This window comes from Bemisia tabaci, chromosome 1 (assembly GCF_918797505.1).
Source record: "Bemisia tabaci chromosome 1, PGI_BMITA_v3".
Lineage (NCBI taxonomy): Eukaryota > Metazoa > Arthropoda > Insecta > Hemiptera > Aleyrodidae > Bemisia > Bemisia tabaci.
This window is the reverse complement of record NC_092793.1, coordinates 27,877,134-27,902,836: the sequence shown is the minus strand read 5'-3', so window position 1 is coordinate 27,902,836 and position 25,703 is coordinate 27,877,134. Positions and strand designations below refer to the sequence as shown.

General features: G+C 41.2%; 2 protein-coding genes across 9 annotated transcripts in view; one reads left to right on the top strand and one right to left on the bottom strand.

Annotated features, from left to right (window-relative positions):
* Window positions 1-644: 644 nt before the first annotated feature.
* Window positions 645-25,703, bottom strand: part of LOC109041133 (uncharacterized) — an 80,875-nt gene continuing 55,816 nt past the window's right edge. For 4 of the 8 annotated variants that reach the window (XM_072299115.1, XM_019057336.2, XM_072299123.1 and 1 more), the window contains 3 exons: window positions 5,208-5,346; window positions 3,970-4,259; window positions 645-2,086 (listed from right to left, as the gene is read on the bottom strand). In XM_072299115.1, coding sequence (XP_072155216.1) covers window positions 1,671-2,086; window positions 3,970-4,259; window positions 5,208-5,326 — 825 coding nt within the window. In that variant the 5' untranslated portion in view covers window positions 5,327-5,346 and the 3' untranslated portion in view covers window positions 645-1,670. Of the gene's footprint in view, window positions 2,087-3,969; window positions 4,260-5,207; window positions 5,347-11,336; window positions 11,521-14,009; window positions 14,155-15,291; window positions 15,439-15,569; window positions 16,094-25,703 lie in introns of those variants that run through there. The other 4 variants (XM_072299104.1, XM_019057337.2, XM_072299101.1 and 1 more) reach the window with 4 other exon arrangements.
* On the top strand, window positions 19,278-25,438 carry LOC109041135 (uncharacterized). The gene is made up of 3 exons (XM_072299146.1): window positions 19,278-19,301; window positions 22,079-22,217; window positions 24,344-25,438. Exons 1-3 carry the CDS (start codon window positions 19,299-19,301, stop codon window positions 24,658-24,660), a joined length of 459 nt encoding a protein of 152 aa, XP_072155247.1. The 5' UTR covers window positions 19,278-19,298; the 3' UTR covers window positions 24,661-25,438.

Genomic DNA, 25,703 nt, shown 5'->3' with positions numbered 1-25,703 from the left:
ATTAAATTTGGCGATAGCTGATGTGGCTTGGTTCCTTTCTGTTCAACGCGGTCCATTTGAATGTGCATGAGCCCTAGGAAACATGGCGGTAAATGAGAGCCCTTCTTCGTCTAGCTCTCTCGCCTTCGCTGGACGAGCGCGGCATTTTCGGCTCATCGAAGGGTTGCTTGTGCTTGCACACGACGACGACGCCCTCAAAATACGATTTTCAACCAATGAGAGCAAAGTTGCCCTTGCTGACGTGCTTCCGAAACCCATATGAACTCTCTAACGTTGCCTGATCTCGGCCGATAAAACACGCATTTTCTGGGAGACTTGAGCATATTTTCCGCCCATTTTTGGGAGAATTTTATTTTTATGAGTACTTCAATCCATAGCACTTGGGCAGGAAAAATTTTCGATATTTTCCTCCAAAATAAATATTTTATTGCGGAAATTTGGCAACACATGAATGTTCATAAGGGTTTCCCCTCAACTTTTGGGGCTCTGAATTTGCCTCAGAAATCTCGTAGAGCTTCTCAAGGCCCCTTTTGGAACTTTTCCTCCTAACTAAGATGGAGTCTCAAATATTCTTTTAATCCCCTCCCCCTACCCCTCCCAAATGGACCACAAGGTAAGGTACGAAATTAAGCAGCACACTGCTACCTTATTGAAATTTTACGTTTTACTTTGATCAATGAAAACATTTATTATAATACAGAATGTTCTTATCCTATCATTCATTGATGATAGTCAGAAGTCTGACTTTGGAGTTTCAACTGATTAAGTGACAATATTTTACATTTTTATAATTGAAGACAAAACACTTCAAGATTCGATATTGCATCATTAAATACAAAAATTAGGCACATTAAAAACGAACTTAACCACTACATCATGACCATTCACAGTTCTTTCAATATTTCATTTATTAGAGCAGAAATAGGGCAAATATACTAATATTGCAATAAGACTTAGATATACTGAGGATCTCACAATTAAAACACATGCCAACAACTTAAAACGAAAACCCAACAAAAAATTTTGGCGACAAAAATTGAATTGCCTCTGATGTTTCCACACTGAATACTCAAAAATAACTAGGAAAAAAAATTAAAAAATCAAAAAAAAATTTGAACGACGCAGTACTACTCAGAGTAAAGCAGGAACTAATGTGATTTTTTATTACCTCTGTACAGGTTGTCTCAAAATTCCCTCCTCCCACATCCTGTTTAAAGTTTTTCCAATGGAGGCGATGTTTCTAGGTCAAAGCGAACTATGTAACTTCCTTACATACCCAAACTTACGAGCTGAAGGAGGAGGGAGGTGCAAAGAGGGGAATTGCATCAAGTATTTATTCACAACCTTCGATCAAGAAAACTTTTGAAACATCTTTAAAAATACCTACGTCTTGAGTGAATATCACAAATCGAAAGCAGAACGAGTTGTGATTTTAACTCAGGACGTACTTCCGGAGTCGTATCGAGGTGTTTATGGTCAAATTTTAAGTTCAAATACCTGACGTACATCACAGCGTGATTCGATGCTCAGAAATTATTAAGAAATGTCCTAAAACCCAGAAATTGTCAATTAATCGGTCTAATATCGAATCGTTCCCTGAAGTTCTGAAGATCCACCGTACATTCATCATCCAACGACCCTCATTTTTCCGGGACAAAGGTTGCCGAGATTCAAGCACTGTATCTTTGTTGTGATTGGGGTTGGGATTGTTCTCCACCGTAGGCGGTTGCCGTGCTGGACGCGATCCCGCTACGACCATTGTTCACGCTGTTGGCGATGACCGTCGTGCTGTAGTATCGATGCAGAGGTGACTGAGAGTGTGAGCCAGTTCCGCCTTGGGAGCCGTGAGAACCAGACCCGTGAGAGGGAGGTTCGTAGGAGGGGGATCCGTGGGAGGGGGATCCGTGGGAGGGGGATCCGTGGGAGGGAGATCCGTGAGAGGGAGATCCATGGGAGGGAGATGAGGATGGGTAGCCACCCCTCTGAGACCCCTCCGGGGCGCCGCCCCCTTGCCCGTAAGGAGGGAGAACTCCAAGCATGATGGGGAACCACGCGTTGAATGAGGCATGAGCTTTCGCGGCACCATCTGCAAACATCAAATAAAAATGTGATTTGAATTTTTATGGGTGTGACTCCCGGTAATATATAGACCTTCCCAGTAATTGTTTCATTTTTTGTTCTGAGTCGTCGAAAGCTAACTAATCGGAAAGAGGGAGGGGTGCAGTGATACGCTGGAAAAAAAAAACACATTGGATCTAGAGTCCAGACTCTTGAAAACATCGACAAGAAAAAATACCCTTGATTCAATCAGATTTAAGCTTAAATCAAGAACCAAGCCTCTTAATTTGAGCGGATTTCCTTTTGATTTAAGCTTAAATCTGATTGAATCAAGAGTCATTTTTCTTGCCAATGTTTTCAAGAGTCTGGACTCTAGATCCAAAGTGTTTTTTTTTTTTCCAAAGTACTCTAAACAATACGATGTTGCATTAAAAATCAATAGTTTTAAGTACTCGTGTTTAATTTGCGTGTTACGAGTCATCCGTTACTTACGTTCAGTTTTTTTCTGATTTTCAACACCCCCCCCCCCCCCCCCGGTCAGGCTGTGCACGTCAACCAGCGGTGACTTTCGCCTTGAAAATTACGCCAAGTTTGAGTCATTCACTCTTCTTAACAGCGAAAAATCGGCGCTCCACTCTGTTTTCGGTTGAGACCTTCTTCATAATGGGCGATTCGTACCAGCCTGACGTCGGGTTTAGCCCCCTCTCTTGACTGACAGATACATGTCAGACACCCTTTGGCCCTTCTCCCCCTAGGACCCTGGCGCCATTTATGGACGGCTCCTTATATCCGAAATTTCTAGGCCCCTGTGATTTACATAAAGTTCCCTGGTAAAAATTGGTGATAAGAGCTGCGTTTCAAAATACCATAGGAATTCTTATAGCCGGCTAAAGAAGGCTACAGAAAATCATATAGCTGGCTGTAGAATGCGGAGAAAATCACACGGCTGGGCTATACGAAGCGATAAAAAATTATGCAGCCGGGCTACAGTTCCTATAGCCGGGCTTTACACTTTATCGCCTGGCTGTTGCTTTTTCGCCATCGATTATAAAAAGCTATAAGAAATTGTGTAGAAATTCGTGTGCTTTGTAAATCCTTAAGTTTGTACGGAATCACCTTAATATTTACAAAACGCACACTATATTTTCCTTTACTACATATTTTTTTTCATCAATTAAAATGAGAATAATCCATACAGAGTATGCAAACATTTCAAAGTCATGAGTTGAAATACGCTGACTCCACGAGATTAAATATTAGAGCCTAACACAAAGCGGAGCGGCGGCGCACTGGCGCCTACAAACCTAACAGGGATACTTCACGCATTGCGCGACGCGTGAAGTATCCCTGTTAGGTTTGTAGGCGCCAATGTGCGTTTCGCGCTGGCTGCCCGCCTACCGCTGCGTGTCACGGCGCTTAAAGCAACTATTTCACACCAGAGGTATTGCACAGCACCATACGAAACTGAAGGCGCTCTAATATATTAGGAATGGCAGGCATCCATCAAAAGTACGGAGCTTTCCTCGCAAAATAAATCAAGATACTACGGCCCGAAAAGAGAGCAGTGGTCCAAAAACTCACTAAGTCCTGGCATCCATAATTAGTGACGTTTAGCATACACTTTATCGCCTGACTGTGAGTTGCTTAATTCGGCTATAAAAGGCTATAAGAAATTGTGTAGCCGGCTAAAGAAGCTATCGGGAATCTTACAGCCGGCCGTAGGTCTATGGTATTTTGGAACACAGATTCTACTGCCAATTTTTACCGGGGTTAAGAAAAATGGTATGCCTGCAACAACGTTATCTTAGGACCTAACCCACGGAAAGGGCTTTCCCGGTGTTAGGCGCCCCCCCTCCCCCTTAGTATTAATAATTGATGTGTAATTCGGGATATTTAATGAACTCCACTGACCATTTTTATCGAAGTATCCCTCCTCGGCGTCCTCGTCAGCGGTGGTAGGTGGGCTGATTTTCTGGAACCACTGTTTCTTCTTGCTTTTCTTGGGAGCCCACGAGGTCATTCCGTTGCTGCCGGCAGGAGGGGATGTCGGGTCCTTCTCGGGCCATGACGGCTCGCTTTCACCTACACCAAGGGTACTTTCATCTGGGCCGTAGGTGTCAGACCTCGAGGGCGGCTCCAGGTCTTTGCTCGGCACTTTGGGTTGACTTGAATACGGCCACATGCCCATTCCGCCTGAGTACCTGGAATTTGGAACTTAGCTGAGCAGATCGCCTATCGACATCTTTCCTGCAACCTTACTGCAAGATTGGATGATAAATTTGGAATCTTGCAGAAAGTTTGATATTCGTTGTTTCCTTGAAAGTTTGCAACAAGATTGCAATCCAAGCTTAAAAAGTTCCTCATTTTCAATCTTGCATCAAGATTGTGTGGAAATGCAAGTTGATGCAAATTTAAGACTGCAGTCTTGCAGCAACCATACTGCAATCTTGCAGGAACCATGCTGCAAGCCGGAGGCTAATACGACGACGTGCGCCTAGACAGCGCCTTTGATTTTCACAAGGGCAGTCTCTATCTTGAGATCCATTGTTCCAGAGGGCAAAGAGAAGGACAATATTTTGGCGCCAAGTTGAGGTCGATACCTCAAATACTGTGGAACGAGTCATTAGGGGCTTGAGCCCCCCAAGCCCCCCCCCCCCCCCCCACTACGTACCTGGAGTATTTACCCAACTAAAATTGCTCGAATAGACCGTGTAATTCCCAACAAACTTCGTGGTACCTCTTTGCATAATGCCACGTCCGAGAGCGTGAGCCAGAAAGAATTGGACTACATTTTGCAATTTGGAACTATAAATTCTAGCCCGGTTTAAAAACAACGTATGTGCCATTAGTTTCCCTATGCGCATAAGTGTTTTTCCAGAAAAGCCAAAATTTGTAGTTCCAAATTGCAAAATGCAGTCCAATTGTTTCTTATTGCAAAAAGTCTCCTTGACCTTCCTGTTTAGGTATGAGCACTAGACCTCGTTCTCCGTGTCTGAGGAGATCAGGCGCAGGCCTTCGTGGAATTAAAGCTCATGTAAAACAAATCGATCGTAGAAACAAAATTCACTATCGTAAAATACATGATGCAATGATCTGACTTAGACGACTAGCTCATGAAGGGTGCTTTGAATGTGGTGCACATTGCTTACCCCATGGAGCTGTAGGAGGGGTACATTAGGTCCGTGCTGGCATAGGAGAGGCCGCCATTCGGCAAGTAGCCACTGATTGACATAGTTCGGGCTGGACTTCGCTTCATCCTCACGAGCATTGTCCTGGTAGAGGCGCCATCTATAACCAAAATGATTAAATTATAATTCGAAACTAGGGGCCTGTGGCCGCTACACAGCCGTCAACTACTGAAAAAACTACACGTAAAAAATCGTAGAACAACCATGTTCAAGTTATATTTAAGAGATGAATGAATTCAAAAGTCGACGGTTGCACGCGAGAGAAAGCGTGTTTGTCTCTGATTGAAACGTTATGCACAACTTTTATGGTTTATTTTTAATGTTTTCAAAAAGCTAAACACAGTTTTTCTGAAAAGTGTCTGCGACTTCCCCTATATGATCTCGAATAAAAGCATTAAAAATTTCGACGCGATATTTTCGTTCGCTTTTTTTTCTTTTTATGTAACAAAAAAATTAAATATCGTCCGAGTTTCTGAATCGTTAAAATGGGGATACTTATTTTTTCTGTAATTATGGTAAAAACCGAAGCAGAGAGAGTCAAGAATGATTACACGTAGTCCTAGTTAAGCGGTGGCTTCAGCGTCGCGCGAGCTAGGGCAGCGAAAGCAGTGGAGTCATCTTTGTGATGTGACGCGCCTTCTAACCGGCTATAGCGGCAAAATGCCTACACTCGTGGTCGAATAGTTATCTCGTTACGCCTGCCGTGAATGAAATCAAATATTGACGCCTGCACGCGGAAAATAGTGTTCTTATCTCCGATTGTAACGTTGCACATCTCTACTCAAATTTTATTTTTAATCAATTTTTTTTTAAAAAGCTACATACAGTTTTTTAAAGAGTTTCCGAGAAATTTCTGGACTGATTTGAAATAAAATCACAAACAATTTCGACGCGATATTTTGGTTCGTTCTATTTTCTTTTTATTGAACCACAATTAATTTTACGCGAATCAAGTTCCAGAATCGCTGCGTAATTTACACATCTATTAAACGTCGCCCGAGTTTCTGAATCGTTGCAATAAAGATACATATTTACCCTTTAACTGTGGTAAAAACCGGAAAAAGGTCGTCAAAAGAAATGACGCGTAGTCCTAGTTTTGCGGCGACTGTAGCGTCGCGCAAGCCAGGGAAGGGAGCGCGGTCGAATCATATTCACAGTGTCATGCGTTCTCAACCCAGCTAATGGCAATATGCTTATGCCCGTGGTCGAATAGTTATCTCGTTTATCACTGACATAGACTTTGACGCCGCGCGGAGGGGTAGCGAGAAACGCTACCGCCTGCTACGCGCCCGCGCCTCACCGGACGCCCACGCTTTACACACAGATCTTCCATGACTGAAAACATCAAAATTGCGAGACAATGACGTACAATAGAACGAGCTAGTGGACGAAGTTGGACTTGACATTTGCGACTAAAACTGGCAAATTTTGATGTTTTATTCGTCTGAAGGTCAAGTAGATGAGGTGCAAATGAGAGATATATAATGATGGAAAAGTTAATAAAGAGCAGGAAAATCTCCACGATCCTTCGAGGATTGCAGAATATACTGGTACTGGTTGTATACTGGTTGGATATTGCGTCCACCACACCGCGGGGAGTGGGTCCTACATGGAGAAATTATAATGATTTAAGAGCACACCGTGCTGCGAGCGCAATGCGTGGAGTATTCCTTCAGTCTTGTAGGCGCTAAGGTGCGTGTCACGCTATCTGACCACTGCATTGCGTATGACGTAATGAGAGAAGTATTCGGGCAGTCTTGTAGGCGCTAATATGCGTCGGCCGACCGCACCGTTTGGCGCAATGCGTGCAGTATTTCTACAGTCTTGCCGGTGCTAATATGCGGTTAACGTCGGCCGCACTGTCTTTGACGTGATTATTCGAACTCGCGTTAGGAGGACTGTCATCATTTCCGATTATTCTTTCCTTTCACTCGAAGAAATCTAGCTGATATTTTTGCATACTATTTTTAATTTCTAGATAATATTTTTGGGTAGGTAGCCGCAAAACATTCGTAAAAAAGCATAAAAAGACGATCGTCTCTTCTATACAAGAATGGATTTAAAACAGTAGGTATTTAAGGTAAAGTTTTAGCGCTGGCTCGAAGAATAACCGGGTGTCGCGTTGCTACAGTCTGATTCTTGCATTAACGATTAATTTAGCTGATTAGCTATTTAGTGTTATATTAGTGTGATCTGTTCACGGTTTGCATGAACGCAGCTTCGAGTATCGTAAACCTCATGATAATTCGCGTAATATTTAAAAAAAAATCCAGTTTTTCCGCCTTCTGGTTAACGAGAGCTCCACCAATCGTGCACTAGCCGCATTCACACGGTAAAAGAAAAGTAACCGAAACATATTATTAAGATGGGAAATGCAACACAAAGTAAACACAAGCTAGTGAATGATTTTTTTAAAAGATTTTTTTATTTTATTTTATTTTTTTTTCCAGTGTGCGTGTTACTTTTCCCTGTGTCAAATCGACCAAATCTTTCGGTTGAAGTAACCGAATCTTTTTGTGGGAAATTTGCGACCTCGTTAAAAATTAGGCGCCACCGCCAGAATCGCACCTGTCTCGCACCTGTAATAATTCAATGCGCTAGCCACTTGCAAGTCGCAACATCTGAGTATGAGGATGAATGTAAGAGTACATTAGGTAGTTCCGCAGGACTCTTTCTTCATGCTCCAATTTCTCAGAGCAACCTACGGTTTGAGTCGATTTAACACAAAATTGTGTTGAGAAACCAAATATTATGGATTTAGCTTACACAAAAAAGCAACACAAAGTAACACTAAACACGGAAATGTTTAACTGTGCACCGCTGATTGGCCGTTGCAATTAACGAGCGGCGCGCGGCGGGAAATCTACGCGGGCAGTGAAGATTAATGCACAACATCTTTCCATTCTTTTGGAATGAATTGTTCATAGTTTTCATTAATGCAGCTTCGAGCCTCGTGAAACACTTCATAAAATTCCGATTTGTCTCACCTTAAATCTCTCTGGTTTTATTGAGTTTTCTACTAAAATTTCGATGTCCAATTTTGAGACCCACCTCAGTAAAAATCACTCTCCTGTACGCCTGGATTTAACTTCTTGCCACCCAGAGCAATTACACTCAGAGGAAATCTAACAGACCTATTTAGGAAGATGTTGAAAGAATTATGTCTCTTGGGCACTTTTGACTAAAATCGCCTAAAAAAAAAAAAAAAAAAAAAAAAAAAAAAAAAAAAAAAAAAAACTCGAGAATATAACAACGGCTCTATTTTAAAATTAGTACTTTCTACTTTTATTAATTATAAAAATAAAAATGAAATTAGAGCTTGCTGACGTTTAGGGAGTGGATTGCACAGCATATCCTCAAGCTATCTTTACTTTTTTCTTTAATCATATGTATATTCTTCTCTTTTTTGGGCAAAACAAATTCTATACCAATCGGTGCATGTAACAATATTCCGTTTAAAACGTGTAAATAGTCTCGCACAAATTACACCGATTTTACTGCAATGAAACCAACCCCGACTTCCTGTTTTCCCTCATTTGAAGGGATGGAGGAAAGTTTACTTACGGAGACTTACTACTTATGACAATTTTTGCTTCCAAGACAACGATTTTCATCGATTTGGGTCCTTCAATATTTCGGATTTTAACAGAAAACACCTTTTATTGCTCATCCGGAAAACAATTTGAGGCACAGAGAAAGAGCGCATAGACAAGTTTTAATTTGACCATGAAAAGAATGGATAAATAATTATAGATAAAATAAAGTAAAATTCAATGCTAAGATCTGAGCTCAGCGAAGTAAAACTATAGGACTGAGACCAAGTTTTGATTTCATACTTACGAGTAAAGTTACCCTGAATCTGATAAGTTGGGTGCACTGGAATAAAAAACACATTGGATCTAGAGTCCAGACTCTTGAAAACATTGACAAGAAAAAATACTCTTGATTCAATCGGATTTTTGCTTGAATCAAAACGAAATCCGCTTAAATTAAGAGGCTTGGTCCTTGATTTAAGCTAGATTCTGATCGAATCAAGAGTACTTTTTCTTGTCGATGTTTCTAAGAGTCTGGACTCTAGATCCAATGTTTTTTTTTTCCAGTGTGTATATTTTTGGACAGACGATGAGTAGATCGAACTATCCATGAAACTATGGGAAAACGATGGCACGACAATCTGAAATTTGACTTATGAGATACTGCGGATCGTTCCTCGTGTAATGATATCTTATACTAGGGGGCTACGCCCCCTGGCCGCTACGCGGCCCAACCCCCTGAAGGCGCTCCGCGCCATCAATGGGCCGCTTCGCGGCCCTATTTTTACCCTCCTATCAGTGTTAGTTTTATTTTTACCCTAAAAAATTACGATATAAGGTATACTTTAATTTTAAACTTTACTTAAAATTACTTTGAAATTAAAAGGACGCGTTTTGGAATGACTGCTTGATGAAATATTGCAGTAAAACAATGAACAATGGTAAAGTCAAGTAGTAAATTAGGTTACAGGAGTCGGGGATCGAACCCACACCGCGTTCACTGAGGACGCATTCGACGTCTTAAGCTACGGAACCTTAGGCGCGTCTAGACGCGGCGTCCTGGACGCGGCGTCAGACGCCGATAAATCTGTCTAATGGTTTTTGAGCGGGGACGGCACCTTAGCGGCGAAGAGACGCTGCGTAAAACGCCGAGCGAGGACGCTCCGATCTGTCGCGAACAGATCGGAGCGAAGACGCCGAGAAAAGACGCTCAGTCCGCTGCCATTTCTACCGATTTTTGAATGTGTTTAGTTCAACAAACCCACGAATCGATCACAAAGGCCGTGAATTGATCGACAAAAGCCGCGAATCGATCGAAAATTCCGTGAATCGATCGACAAGAGCCGTGGATCGACCGACCCACCCGTGAATCAATCGACAAAAGCCGTGGATAGATCGACAAACCTGTGAGTCTATCGACAAACCTGTGAATCGATCGACAAACCTATGAGTCGATCGACAAACCTGCGAATCGATCGACAAACCTATGAGTCGTTCGACAAACCTGTGAGTTGATCGACAAACCCGTGAATCGATCGACCAAGTTGTGAATCGATCGAATTACGTCGATTGGTTAACGTTTTGGTTTTTCGATCGATTCATGTCGATTGACTAGATACCGGTTTTCCTTTTAATTGTCAATCATTTCTCGTCTATCGATCCACATTTTTTGTCGATCGAATCGACACCCGTTTTTTAGTAATTTGTCCATCGATTGGTGTCGATCGATTCACGTTTTTATTTTTCGGTCGAATTTTGTCGATCGAATCCACACCCTCCTAAAAAAAAGCGCGTACAACCATTTTCGCGGCCCAGAGCATACTGTCCGATCAACGAAAATTCGAGAAATTGACGGCGGACAGAGCTGAAAAAATCCACGGATTCCGCTCCTAAGGTGCCGTGCTCCAAAATGTGAGCGTCTTCTCGCCCTCGACTCGGTAGCAGCGTTTGACGCCGGCGTCCAGGACGCCGCGTCCAGACGCGCCTAAGGTTCCGTAGCTTTAGACGACTCAGCCACCTCTCGACTTGAAGTCGCATGTGCGAATCTTGTGTAGATAAGTGTAGAGTTGATGCACAGGCTACACAGCTACTGCGCAACCTCCTCGACCACTGCGCATCCTCCCGCGCATAGCGGTAGCAGTACCGGAGCATTCTGGAAACTCAGTCACTTTTATAACGTGATTTTAAAAAAACCTGGGTCCTTTTTCCAAAATCTGATTAAAGCGGGCTCATCTAGGGCCAATTACCTGTCGATTTACGCAAAAACCATGGAAATCGGCCCGGTAGAACGCTCAAACGAACTATGACAAAAAGTATAAATTTACATTGTTTAAATGGGAGAATTCGCAACTTTACCACGTAATATAAAAAAACCTGGTTCATATTTTGAAAATCTGAAAAGAGTTGGCTAATCTAGAGACAATTGCCCGTCGATAGCCGCAAAAATCATGAAAATCGGCCCGGTAGAAGGCTGGAACTAAGCGTCACCAGTTACGCAAAATTAGGAGGTCTCGGAGCTTATAGTATAGAAGATATAGATGAAGAGTATATAGCAAACCTTTGAACACAGACTCCCCATCATTCAGATAAAATCCTTCCGGCACTCTACTTTCGGTGAGTCCACTCCCGATAACGAAACACGCCAAACACCACGCACGGAGCATTTCGGAAAACTCCGCCTACACTGAGATGTATTTTCCGCGCGGAGCACCCCTTTTGAACTGGAAGTCCGAGAGAAATTGCGGCGCCAATATATAGGTTTCATCGAGTGCCAATTACTACCACCCCTGCTCGTCTCCCGAGCCGTTAGGCGGAGGAGGTGTGACGGAAAAAAACTTGTCATTTGTATTCCGAAAATGTCCACCGATGTAAAATGTATGTGCACCCGAGGATAGGCGAGACCCCGCCACTTCAAGAGAGACCTTAGGAAACGAGCCGATTCTACCCGTGTGATGTTCATACTCTCATTCAGGGTCGCACTGGTCGCACGGGTGGGATGAAAAACATGAAATATTGAAAATTTCCGTGAAATATTTCATGAGATTTCACAAATTTGTGAAAAATATGAAACATATTTTCAGGGGCTGGGTATGTAACACGCACTAAAAAATGCCAAAAAACAAAATGCAGTCGCCTTTCATTTAATTTTGAATTTGATTTCGAAACAAATTTTTCAATATTTTTCATTTTTTTCTGAAATTTCGCGAAATATTTCACATGAGATAATGATAATAAATAATAATTATTTTTCATGAAAAATTGCAGCCCCGCTCTCATTGCGTCGCTCTTCTGGCGTGTTTCGAGTTCCGTATGAGCCCCATTCCGTGCCACTTGTTTATTTTTAATCCTCGTATAAAAACCACCCATTTGCTAAATACGATTCTAGCTGGAGCGCACTTCAGCTTTGCATTCACCACTGCAAAAATGTCACAGGAAATCGACAAGCCCAGCTTGCACGGAGGCTATTTCCATTTTAATCTTCCGTCACATTCTTACGGCGCAATGATACAACTATTTGAACTCTCCGGAATGCGTGAGGTATCACGCCGCATTTGAAGGCGTTTTCAAATCATCCAAGTTCCGATACCCGGATTATCGTTTTGAATAGTTCATATTCTATTGTCTTGTTCCTTACCACTTGTTTCTTTTGAATCCTCGTATAAAAACCACCCATTTGCTAAATACAATTCTAGCTGGACCGCACTTCCGCTTTGCATTCACCACTGCAAAAATGTCACAGGAAAGAGACAAGCCCAGCGTGCATGGAGGCTATTGCCATTTTAGACTTCCGTCACATTCTTACGGCGCAATGATACAACTATTTGAACTCTCCGGAATGCCTATAACTGGAAACCGCGTTTTGAGAAAAACGCATTTAAAGTTTTATTTTTGATATACTGCGCAGACTTTTCTATGCAGGTACCCTGTTTTGGTGTTTTTGGGTGACAGAATCCTTCTATTGAAGGATGCCGGGTAGATTTTGCGGTACATTTTGGGTTTACACTCTAATATATTGAATTTGAAAAAGCGGTTTATAGGCTATTATTACGCCCAACAGTCATTTTGGTGGCAATATGAAGTATAAATAATCTTAATCACGCATGATTAACGAAAAATGAAAGAATATCGATAGTGAGTAAAGAAAGGGGTAACTAGCACCTTATAGGCCCTTAAGTTTATAGGCCCGTATTACGCCCAACAGTCATTTTGGTGGCAATATGCGAAGTATACATTTTTGGAGGAATGGACCTTTGAGAGGAGACTAAATTATTTCAATAACTCGTTTTTCTGAAATAAAAACAAATCTTTATAAAATGAGATAAAAAAATCGAGCCATCACTATCGCCGCGCCGCGCCGATGCCCACGAACCGAGAATGATAAGGCCGCGCGTATAGGTCCTTCTTAACTCGAAAAAAAAAAAGGTTTTTCGACCTCGAGCCGTTACCTTTCTATATTCTATCGCTACCACAGCATAGTCCAGGGTACGTAGAATCCGAAAAGCAGATGGGCGTAATAACGACCTATACGCCTATAGGCTGTTCTTGGTGCGGTGTCCTCAATTGGTTCGCCAGCCAATGTAAAAAAACTAGTGTTCGGATACCCTCTTCATGATATAAGAGCGAACAGATGTCAAATTTCGCCAAAAACTTTAGGCTTCGCAAGTATCCTCTTCATGATATAAGAGCCAAACGTTGTCGAATTTTGTTCAAAAATTATGCAAATTTTTAGTACTTGACTAGCTCTATCAATATCTAAAGAAAACGCAGAAATTTATCCAACCTATCTCTCGCTAGAGGCAAAAAACCGGTTTTTAGGCTTAGATGGGTCCCCTAAAGCCTGTTTTTTGGCACTGCTGAGAGGAAAGATGAGCGAATGTTGAATTTCTCTTAGGACATCGAAAGAACTAATCAGACACTAGTTTTTGCCCCGAAGCACAGATTCTCCTGATGTCTTTACACCGCGTTTAAGGATGGGTGCCCGAAAAATCGGGGTTTTGCCTTAGGTGAAAGAACAGTAGAACGGACTCTGAATTTCTCTTCGGGCATCGAAAGAATTAGTCTATAGTACCAATTATTTGACCCGAAGCCCAATTTTTCCCTCGTAGGGAAGTTGTGTCGTCGGGTTCAAAGACCTAGCTAGCGGCCGCCGCAGACGCGGCGACATTTCATGATGTCACAGACTCGCATGAATCGACTAGTCTTGATGCTCAGGTCAACACTCAACACTCACCAGTCGCGGCGATGATACGGAGCGGTGGGGTGGGATGTGGCATGGCTAGGACTGGAATCGTGACACTATGACGTCTGCGGTGGCATTTCAACTAGCCTTAAGGAATCAACCATGCAGTCTGGGAAACCAAAATATTATTGCGGTAGATTTTTACAGAAAGCACACACTTATTTCCCAGACTGTTGTTTCTGATGGAATTCGAGTTCCCACAGTAACACTGGAAAAAAACACATTGGATCTAGAGTCCAGACTCTTGAAAACATTGACAAGAAAAAGGGCTCTTGATTCAAACAGATTTAAGCTTAAATCAAAAGGAAATCCGCTCAAATTAAGAGGCTTATGGTTCTTGATTTAAGCTTAAATCTGATGGAATCAAGAGTATTTTTTCTTGTCGATGTTTTCAAGAGTCTGGACTCTAGATCCAATGTGTGTTTTTTTTTTCAGAGAAGGATAGTGATAAAAATTAAAGTAAAACTTAGGGGTTCAGCTATTGAAACATGCTCCATGATAACTCTACACTTTTTGCGAGTAAATCTATCTAATATCAATAAGGTAAAGGGTTTCCAAGCTCAAGGTTTAAACGGAAAATTACTTAGTGGGGCACCTTATAGTTTGTGAAGAACGAAGACATAAGTACGGAAAGAATAGAAGCTGATCATAGTTAGACAAGGATTGTGACGTTGGTATATATTCACCACAGGTTTTTTATCAAATTTCTTCAAGAAAACTAGTTGACATTTTCATTTGAAATTGTCAACCGAAGACTAGGGTTACTTTACACTGGAAAAAAAAAACACATTGGATCTAGAGTCCAGACTCTTAAAAACATCGACAAGAAAAAGTACTCTTGATTCGATCAGAATCTAGCTTAAATCACGAACCAAGCCCCTTAATTGAAGCGGATTTCGTTTTGATTCGAGCAAAAATCCGATTGAATCAAGAGTATTTTTTCTTGTCAATGTTTTCAAGAGTTTGGAACACATTGGAGCTAGAGATCCAATGTGTTTTTTTCCAGAGTATGTTTTACTTCCCATAATAACCAAAATTTTGTGTCGAAATTTCTCTCTGAGTAGGTAATCTTTCGCGTGAATCGTGTGGTTCAGCATGATCATATTTTTCAACTAATAATGGCTCCATGCGTTGAGTAAATCGCGTTTATCGGTGCGCTCACTTTCCTTGCGCTGCGTTAAAGTCTCTGAAGTGATCCCTGCATTTTGCCGTCTTAGTAATCTCTCGTATGGTTCAGTATGATCAAATTTTTCAACTAATAATGTCTGCATACCTCAAGCGTCTCGCGTTTGTCGATAAGCCTGACTCTCTGCGCTGCGTTGAAGTCTCTGCAAAGATTCCAGCATTTTCATCCGACTGTAAAAAAACTTGGGTTTGAATTAAAGCTGTGAGTAAACTGAATTCCACGGTGCTATTACTTTTTCCTAGAGTTATTGGCTCGCGAGAAAATTAACAGGCTACCTTACTAGATGACCTTCGTATATTTTTAAGATATTGCGCTTGTTTTAGATGTTGGAATTGATTATTAACATTGTTGGATAAAGAGCTCACCATGTGATCTTCCATCTGCTAAGCTGGAACACATTTGTGCGTGACAAAGTTACTGCCAACAATGGGGTTGTAAATAATGCGTTTAGAGGGAAAACCGAGCACGCAAAAGGTGGTGTCCGTGGAAAAATTTCAAGATATTCAGTGGCACACATTTGTGCTTGGCCTGTAATTTCCGCACGGACGAAAAACGCGATTTGCGATGCGTGCGACTCGTTATGGCAGCGTATGTGGCAAAGTTGTGGGGAGAGGGGCGAGGGGGGAGGACTTATAAAAACTTCTTGGCGAGACTGTGCAACTCACGTGAAAACACGCATAGAGTTGTGTCAATTGTAGGTACTCACAATTTTATACTCATCGCAATACTTAAAAATTCAAATTCGGATCGAAAAAATGGAAAATTAAATTGTTCAGCATACGTGTTTTCAGAGTTCCCCCTCTTTCCACAATTTTTTGCGTTCCAAAAATGAGTATGAAAGCTCCCAACTAAGGATTCACGAAGATCCCTACGAAAACGCAATAGCTGGTGGAATACAGATACCCGGCAAGAAAGATGAAACTGTGATTATGTACGGACAATAGGAGCAGAGCTTTAAGTGAGAACATCTCGCATGAAACATGAGACGCGAAGATAGCGCCGGCGCGCGGCGCACACGCCCAAGCATGCGCCATGACTCACCTACACCGCGCGCGTCATGTGCCGTGTCACATATCCACGATCAAATCAAGCGATGCTGTGAGATCGCAAATCCACCACTGCTGCAAAAGGTCCCAGGAAAATCGTCCTTGCACCTCTGAGAATGTGGATTGCATTCGCATGAAACCGTTCATAGTTATGAAAGGTCAAATTTTGCATTTGTATTGTAATAAGGCTGTATTATAATTCTCCAATGAGAATAAGATGTAGATTGTTGAAAGTTTGCAACCAGAAGATAGCACCATTGTAGAAGGTTTGCTGCGACCTTGCAGAAATACTGGGTAATGAAAAGATTGGCACAAGCTTCGACTTCCAATTCCCTCTTGAACTGTTTTTCCACAATACGCGGTATTTAAATACTGTTTTAATACCTCCTTGAGGTATTATTTTATACTAACCAGAGGTGAAAAGTGAAATTTCAAACGGCTCGAATAAATTTCACAAAATTTGAGATTGGTTAAATTTTAAACATTCGGAAGTCCGGAAAGCGTTTCAGATGGTCTTTCAGTTGATACGGCAGCACCTATGTGAGATACCGTATCCGAAAAGGGGGGCTATCTAGGCATTGCTTGGCCTCTTCAATGCATCCTCAAAAGTTTTAACAAATTTCATGAAATTTTCCATCTCTGATACTAATTGTTCTTGTTGAAACTAAGCATATGACTGCAAGATAATATATCATACAATATTATCAACATATGAACAAGCTGATTTCAAGGTGATCTCTCTGATTGTGTCATAGCTGGCAAACCTGCCGAGTTGAATTTGAAGCCGATAGTCGCGAAGTAGGTAGGTATCGCAGATTCATAGATTGAACCAGCAGCGCTTAGACGCAGAGGAACGAGTCAACGGGAGAAGTCGAACACGATGTGGAAACTTTAAAAGCTTTTATCTCCGTTCGTAAAATGCACGCGGGTTTAAAAGTTGTTCTATAATAGTTTTCTCGTTAAATTGCCTTCAAAATACACTCCTTAAAATTTATAATGGAACGAAATTTTCTTAAGGTATTAAACAATTCTAAAAGCTTGGGAATTTTTCATTCCGTTTTGTCCTGGTTTAAGGTCATTGTCATTGCTATGATCATGAAATTTCTAAGGAGTGAGGTACGTAATAGATCGACTTGATCGCTGATTGGAACCCTCGATCACACCACGATGTATTTCCAAAGAAAATCGCAAACAAATCTACACCTACAATTATTATTTTTTTTTTTTTTTTTTTTTTTTTTTTTTTGTCGCACTAGGTGGATTTAAATTTTCCAAGGAAACACCCAAGATGATTCATATCGAAACGTTTGTAACAAAACAATTTACGTACTGATATTTCAAATTATCACACTTACGTAATAGCTGTAATTTTAGCTTTTATCATTGTTCTTATTGTCTCTTTATTTGGGGACGTCCCGTAAAGGGTTGGCGGCAGGGCGTTGACGAAGAGATGTTGCGGTGTCAGTTGCCCGATAACCTCTGGGAAGACAGGCATATGTGGCGTTTGGGTGTCGTAGAACGCCAGAGTGCGTTGTAAAGCGACTTAAATAATAATATCATTGTTCTCATTCCTCTCATGTAAAGGCAGCTGACAAGCGCCTCCGACTGGAAGTGCGAAACGCTCCCTAGAGGTTGGGCCGCGGGGAGGTCATGGGCCCCCTGGTCAACTTATTTTGAAAAGTTAGTCAAAAATTTCATGTCCGACCTCGGCCAAAGGCTCACTCTACTGTGCGTCGATCGTCGTTGGCTATATTTACAACTTGCGTTAGATAAGTTGGTGAGTGTTTACTTTCCATTTGCGAGGGATTGCGTTGCAGTCGTCCAATAGCGATCGAGGATTCACCGCGGGCGACGCCGCCGCTGTGCGCAAATGCGTAAATCGGTCCACTGTGCTTGACAGTCAAAAGTAAACATCTGCCAACTTATCCGACGCGAGTTCTAAACGCTCGTAAGTTCAAATTCTACGCCGCTGCCGTGCGGGGGGGGGGGGGGCGGGCATTGTTTATTTGACAACTTTCTCTCCCCCTCTGTGTCTGCGCGGCATCGTTCTCTCTCGCTCTTTTGCTCCTCCCAAGATCCGAGCGGAGCCTGTTCCAGTAACAGACTGACCTTTTTAAAAAACAGATTGGCCATCGGTATCCCGTCTCAGCTTCGGTGCGATTTACCCCTGTTTATTTTTGGTCCCTTGAAATTCGGTCGCTCGTGAGGTTTGGACGGCGTGTGACGTCTTTTCCGTCATCATCCGCATCTCTGGAAGGTACTGCGCGCTTTAATTTTATTTATTACCTTATTTAGTAATTTACACCTTTTCTGGTCAAGTGATCCTTTTATTTCCTTGTTTTGTCTTCCTGGTTCCCAAGTAGCATTTTTCAACGGAAAAATCTCGATTTGTTGCGATTTTTTCGGCGATAAAATTGCTAAGATCATCAAAATCTGAGCGATTATCCTCGATCTTGTTGCAATAAAATCGCGATTTTATCGCCCGGCAATTTATCGCGATATTATCACAAAAAAATCTCGATATTATCACACAAAAAATCGCGATGTATGCGATTCAATCTCGATTTTACTGACGAAAATTGATCGCGATTTTATTGCACAAAAAATTGCGATGCATAGCGATTTAATCACCATAAATTGCAATTTTTTATTCGATAATATTGTAATAAATTGCCACCGATATAATCGCGATAATCAACCGATAAAATCGCTATTTATCGCGATCACTAATACTTGGGTTGATCTTATGAGAGGTGGGTGGGTAGGGGTGGAGGGGTGGGTGTTTCTGGCCGCATCACTTAATATTTTCTGCACAGGCAATTTGTTTACATTGACCGACCGACAATCATTCTAGTATTTTATCTATAATGATCCCGAACTGAAATCCATGTGACGTCAGTGGTTTTCCCTCTCTCTTACATTTCGATGAATTTTTCTAGTCGTAAAATGAACACACTGTGAGCGTGTCTCTCTTCAAATCACAGAATCTCTCAGTGTGGATGTGCATTTGCAACAGCATTTTCAAGACATATAGACCTGCTGTTATCAATGGTGATATAACTGTTTTTCCTTGAAGTTCGTGGTTCTCATGGAAGATCATTCATTATTGACCACCAATACCATTACGGTTACGACATACTTTAAATCATGACGGGCAATGACGATCATCTCAAAAAAACACTAATACAAACAGTAATTTGAAAACAACCAGGGGGCTATGTCCCTGAGCACTTCGCGGTCCAGCTCTCCGAGGCGCTTCGCGCCTCAGGTGTCACGCGTTACTCTAATGAATTTATATCAAGTGATGATGATATGACGAATCGCTTACAGTCAATGTACCTAATTTCCGTAATGAATATACACTACACTGGAAAAAAAACACATTGAATCTAGAGTCCAGACTCTTAAAAACATCGACAAGAAAAAGTACTCTTGATTCAATCAGAATCTAGCTTAAATCAAGAACCAAGCCTCTTAATTTAAACGAATTTCGTTTTGATTCAAGCAAAAATGCGATTGAATCAAGAGTATTTTTTCTTGTCAATGTTTTCAAGAGTCTGGACTCTAGATCCAATATGGTTTTTTTTTTTTTTTTTTTTTTTTTTTTTTTTTTTTTTTTTTCCAGTGTATTTCGTTTCACCGATGTCAGAGACCGGCCAAAGACCGGGTGGTGAACATAGGTCATGGGTCGAAGATTACAAATATGCATGCCGTTCGGAGTAATATTTAGATACAGGGTGTTTCAGACCGCCCGTACCAGGCTTTTTTCTCGGTTGTTTTAGGTCGTACGAAGTCAGAGACTGCGGGGTAGAATAGGGAATCGACCCCAAGGAATTCGACTTTAATGGTCCTGGATCCCCCCCCCCCCTCATCTTGGGGGGTAAAGGAGGGTGATCCTAAAAGCCGGAATTCTCGACCGGACCGCACAGTGGGTCACAGGCGGAAATTTTTTGGATAAACTGTTCGTCGCGGAGTGGGTCAGAGGCAAACGAATTTCGAAAAAATGCCTCGTCGCAGTTAGTCAATGGAGAAAAAGTTTTGGACGGACTCCGTTCACATAAAGGGTCACGGTAAGGAAATTTTGAGAAAAACGGTTTTTGATATTGATTTAACTTAAAACTTGTTAACCGATTCTATGCTATGACTGATTGTGAGTTGAATCATTTCTGAGTATCGGAAAATTCATTGTTTCCGCGGTGATGCACGGGCCACTCAAAAACGAGCAAAACAAATTATGACAGCTAAGTATGGAGCGCTTACGGCAGCTTAGCTGTCATACTAAGCTGTCAAAATCCTGATTGTAAAGGTTGATTTCACATTGAGCTCATGGTTATGAAAAGTTAATCCTGACATTTGTCTTGCAATGTACGGAAAAAACAACTTAGCGTTGAGCCCTAACGCTTTAGGTAAAATAGTGCCCACTGAAGGCAGAAATGCTGAGCCCTACAGTTTTAGTGTGTAGCCCTACTGCCTGCAGTTGACACTATTTTACCGAAAGTGTTAGAACTCAGCGCTGAGTTGTTTTTCCCGTTTACTATCGTGTAGCTCCTACTCTTAATGCAATATTATGTTATAACGTTGAAATTGCATTGACGGGCATTCATAGATGAAGTGCACGCACTAATGTTGCCATGGTGGAGAATATACACAACACAGCTGCTTTAAATTTATTTCATCATCTGTTACGTAATGCCAAACATTCCTCGTTCGGGTTTTTGGCATTTAACAAATTTTTACCGAATCTTGGATGAGTGTAACATAGTAGGTACGGTTGCAGTGAGATTTGAATCCAAGCCTGGTGAATGATGATGGAACTCAAGACAGACGCAATAGGTCAATGCAGGCAGGCAGAGGTACATCGCGTAAATAGAGAAGGGTGATATTTTCTGGTCTTATCAACAGTATGAGGTCTTGACATCATCAATATTGTAATAATATTGCAGAAATAATTGAATGGATCAGTACGTAGCGGCCATATTCATATAATATATAACATCCAACGAAGAGGGGCGAAGGGGTAGCTACGCCATTTGGTTTTTTGTGTTGAAGAGAAGGGACCGACCCAAGGACCTATGTTAGAATAGCGTTAAGGGGGGATTGAGAGGTTGAAAAATCCGATATTTAGCGATACGTATTTTATGAGCGGCCCCTTATTCAGTGTTGATGAAGTCCATGTTCCAACTGTCAACAAGAATACAATGTTTCCCATTGAGCTTTAAATGTGAAACTGAATTATTATTATTAGTATCATTACTTCACCATCTGCCAAAGACCAGTATCAAAAAAGATTCTTTGCTGCATACGTGGAATGGTGCATCAAATCTGTTTTGTAATTAAAATGTCTAAAAATACCAAAATCTCAGGACTCGTATTAGACATTTTGAAGCAAAGGACACAGATATAGGTAGAAGTTAATGCAGTCCGAAATCAGGAGGACTGCGAAAATGTGGGTCTGGACTTTAGTCGAGAGACTCGAAAGCTCGGTTAGAAAAAGAAACTAAAAGGGAAATTATGTGATGTAATCGAGCTCTTTTTCTAATTAAAGGAAAGAGACAAACTGCTTACAATAAATTCAAAAGAGAAGCTATTTTTTTAGATTTAATTACATTGATCAATAGCAAAGAGGCCAAATATCAAAGTTCCAATTTATTCAAGGTATCGCATTTGGATGTTGAGCGCAAGTTATGTTCGAAGCAGTAATGGGAATCTTTTTATTTTCAAAAAGTAGACCGCTATTCTGACTTGAAATATTGTTCCTTTCTTATTTGCAATAATTATTTTTCATCCGTATATAATACCTAATTTTAAAAAATGTATGGTGTGTCCAGGTGCTCCAGAGTAAATTTTTCGAAATTAAAATGACCTCTACGATTCTATTGCTGCTTTTAGCGTGTGTCACGATCTGCGTCAAATCATCACCTCTCCCTCAAACAAGCACAGAAGGAGGGAATAAAAAATCGCCTTCAGGTTAGTAAAGTTTGATTTTATTAAATCTACCTTAGGCTTGTTTTACCCTGCTATTTGCATATGATATTGTCACACTTTGAAAACTCTTCACAACTACAGTATATGCCAGACATCCTCCAAAATCAAGTACCTTCATGGTAGTCTATGTTTGGAGGTAGACGTTTGATAGAGTATTGATTGTAATGTTGTCGAAGTGTTAGGTTTCGTAGGTAAAGCTTAAAAAAAATGTTTTTCTTACTTTTTTTTATATCAATCTATTATCTGTTAAAACGAACATTTGTACATAATAGCCCTGGTAAAAATGGGCAGTAGAATCTGTGTTCCAAAATACCATAGACCTACAGCCGGCTGTAAGATTTCAAATAGCTTCTATAGCCGGCTACACAATTTCTTATAGCCTTTTATAGCCGATGGCGACTAAGCAACAGCCTGGCGATAAAGTGTATGCTAAACGTTACTAATTACGGATGCTAGGACTTAGTGAGTTTTTGGACTATACCGCTCTCTTTTTGGGCCGTAGTATCTTGATTTATTTTGCGAGGAAAGCTCCGTACTTTTGAAGGATTTCCATTCCTAACATGTTGGAGCGCCTGCAATTTTGTATGATACTGTGCAATACCTCCGGTGTGAAATAGTTGCTTCAAGCGCCGTGGTACGCTGCGGCGCGGCTCGGCGGGCGGGCAGCCAGCGCGAAACGCGCATTGGCGCCTACAAACCTAACAGGGATACTTCGCGCGTGAAGTATCCCTGTTAGGTTTGTAGGCGCCAGTGCGCCGCCGCTCCGCTTTGTGTTAGGCTCTAATATTTAATCCCGTGCAGTCAGCGTTTTTCAACTCATGACTTTGAAATGTTTGCACACTCTATGGATTATTCTCATTTTAATTGATGAAAAAAAATATGTAATAAAGGAAAATATAATGTGCGTTTTGTAAATATTAAGGTGATTCCGTACAAACTTAAGGATTTACAAAGCACACGAATTTCTACACAATTTCTTATAGCCTTTTATAGCCGATGGCGAAAAAGCAACAGCCAGGCGATAAAGTGTAAAGCCCGGCGATAAAGTGTAAAGCCCGGCGATAGGAACTATAGCCCGGCTGTATAATTTTTTATCGCTTCGTGTAGCCCGGCCGTATGATTTTTTCCACTTTCTACAGCCAGCTATAAGATTTTCTATCGCCTTCTTCAGTCGGCTATAAGAGCTCCTATGGTATTTTGAAACGCAGCTCCTATCGCAAATTTTTACCAGGGAGGCTGTTTCTAAGATTGGAACTCAATAAATAAGTGTCGTGTCTGTCACTCAAGAGGAATGCGACGTAATAACCTTGATCCTTGTATATTCCACCGTCCCTAATGAGGAGGCTCCTCTAACCTATATGTCACCGGCGAGTAGCTGCGGCCGGTCGGCGCTATAACAGCACCCCCCCCCCCCCCCCTCCACCAACCCGTAAAATAAAAAATAACAAAAAAATAAATGAAGCATTCTACTCTGCATCATTTTATATTCATAAGAATTAATCAATGCTTCAAAAAGGACATGAAATTAAAGAAAACGGTAGTATCAAAACAGATTTTTTTCATTTTCAAAAAGCCTCTGTATGCTTGTACTCCGTCCCATTCTTAGGCTGTATTTCGAGCTCTAGAGACGAATTTCGTCTGCTACATGGCATGCCTCCCACTCCCCTTTCAAATCGATGGAATTTTTATTTTCTGAAAAAACAATCGAATTGCACTTCATCTAAAAACGCTACTTTAAAGGGCTAAAACTTTAGATAACATATTTTTTTCCTATACAGAGTTGATCTCAAAGAGGATGTAGTCAATTTTTGAAAAACGACTGAAAGAGGCCGCACCCTAGGGCGCTATACTATGCCAAGAAATCCATTTAATTATGGTGGAAACGGGTGGTTCTTCTAGACTCAGGAGAAAAAATATGAACTAACTGTAGAGTCTCTCATCGGTTGCCGTTAGTTAGTCTATTACTTATCTCATTCGTCCATTGCAACCACCTACTTCCACCAAAAGGATAACTTCCTTGCCATATGTCTCCTCTGTCTATAGTTTTGTCCATCAATTTCAATAATCAGCCTGCAGCTCCTCATTTTTAACAAGAGTATTGTTTTCAGTTCCAGGCGTAGGTATAAACACAGGCTTCGATGAGATAGTCGTGGAGTCGAGTCTGAACATTCGCGGTAAACAACCGGAGAAACGACAGTCGAGACACCGCACGCCGCTCGTCATACCGCATATGATCCCCAAGAAGTTCTCCGAGAGCCCTAACTCAAAATACAACCACACGGAGGATCCCGCCGAGAGTAAATCATCGACGGAGAGAGTGAAGGAAGACAGACAATATGAGAAACCTGAAAAGCCCAAAAAACAAAATCGAAGGTCCACGACGACGACGACAACATCCGAAACGACTATCGAAGAAGAAACGTAGACCAATGCCACTTACGTATTAAAAGCCTTCTTGCGGCTGTATGCATTTTCCGCACAAAATCTGGGATTTTGACATTTCCACACAATCCAGGTCAATCCAGGTTTTTGTGCGGAAAGGTCGAAATTGAAAATTTTGTGCGGAAATGTCAAAATCTAAAATTTTGTACGGAGAAGTCGAAATCTAAAATTGTGTGCGGAAATGCCAAAATTTAAAATTTTGTGCGGAAATGTCAACCCACCCCTCTGGCGACCCATGAATCGTCGTTTTCCGGACAAAGGAACGTAAATCCATTCCGAAGTTGCAAAATCAATTCAAACAATTCAATGTTCTTACAGAAGTGCACCTGTGCGATTTTTGTTCAAAATTTGTCTATTTTTTATGAGATCGGAAGAAAAATCGGTGAAATTTTCAGAGAGAAATGCCTCAGGTTCTCCTGGTAAAAAAAGCAATTTGTGAGGGAAAATTTGGCTACATTGGGATGTAGTTACGTTCTTTCGTGGATGAAACGACGAAATGTCCGGCACTGAGAATAGGTCGGCTGCACGAGTTACAGAATAAAATATGGATGGTTGGTACTCAAAAATAAGCGGAAAACAAATTATTATCCTCTCAACCGTTTCTCTTTTAAGCCAATTCTGCTACTGTGTTAAAACTCTGGGAGTAACATTCGAGGTGCATTTTACTCTGGACAGCATTAAACTGCCAAACAACTCCACAATTTTAATGCATTAAATTGCTAAAGATTGAAGTAGAAATAATAAACTTTTTTAAGGGAAAATGCTGGTTTTTTTTCTCTCTCTCTCTCTTTTGAGTTAATCATGTCTCCTTTCTCTACTAAGCCTCTAGCCCACCCTTTACTCTACAAAAAATTCCTCGAGATTCTGAAGATAGGAGTTTAGGTATGATACTTTTTTTTCATACCTTTCGAACTTGAAACCAAATTTAAATTATTTGTAACTACGGTCTATTTTGGAAAATATAATTTTGTTAGTTTATTTACTGAACCCTCTGAGCCTTACACATGCATACGATGCTACATTTCT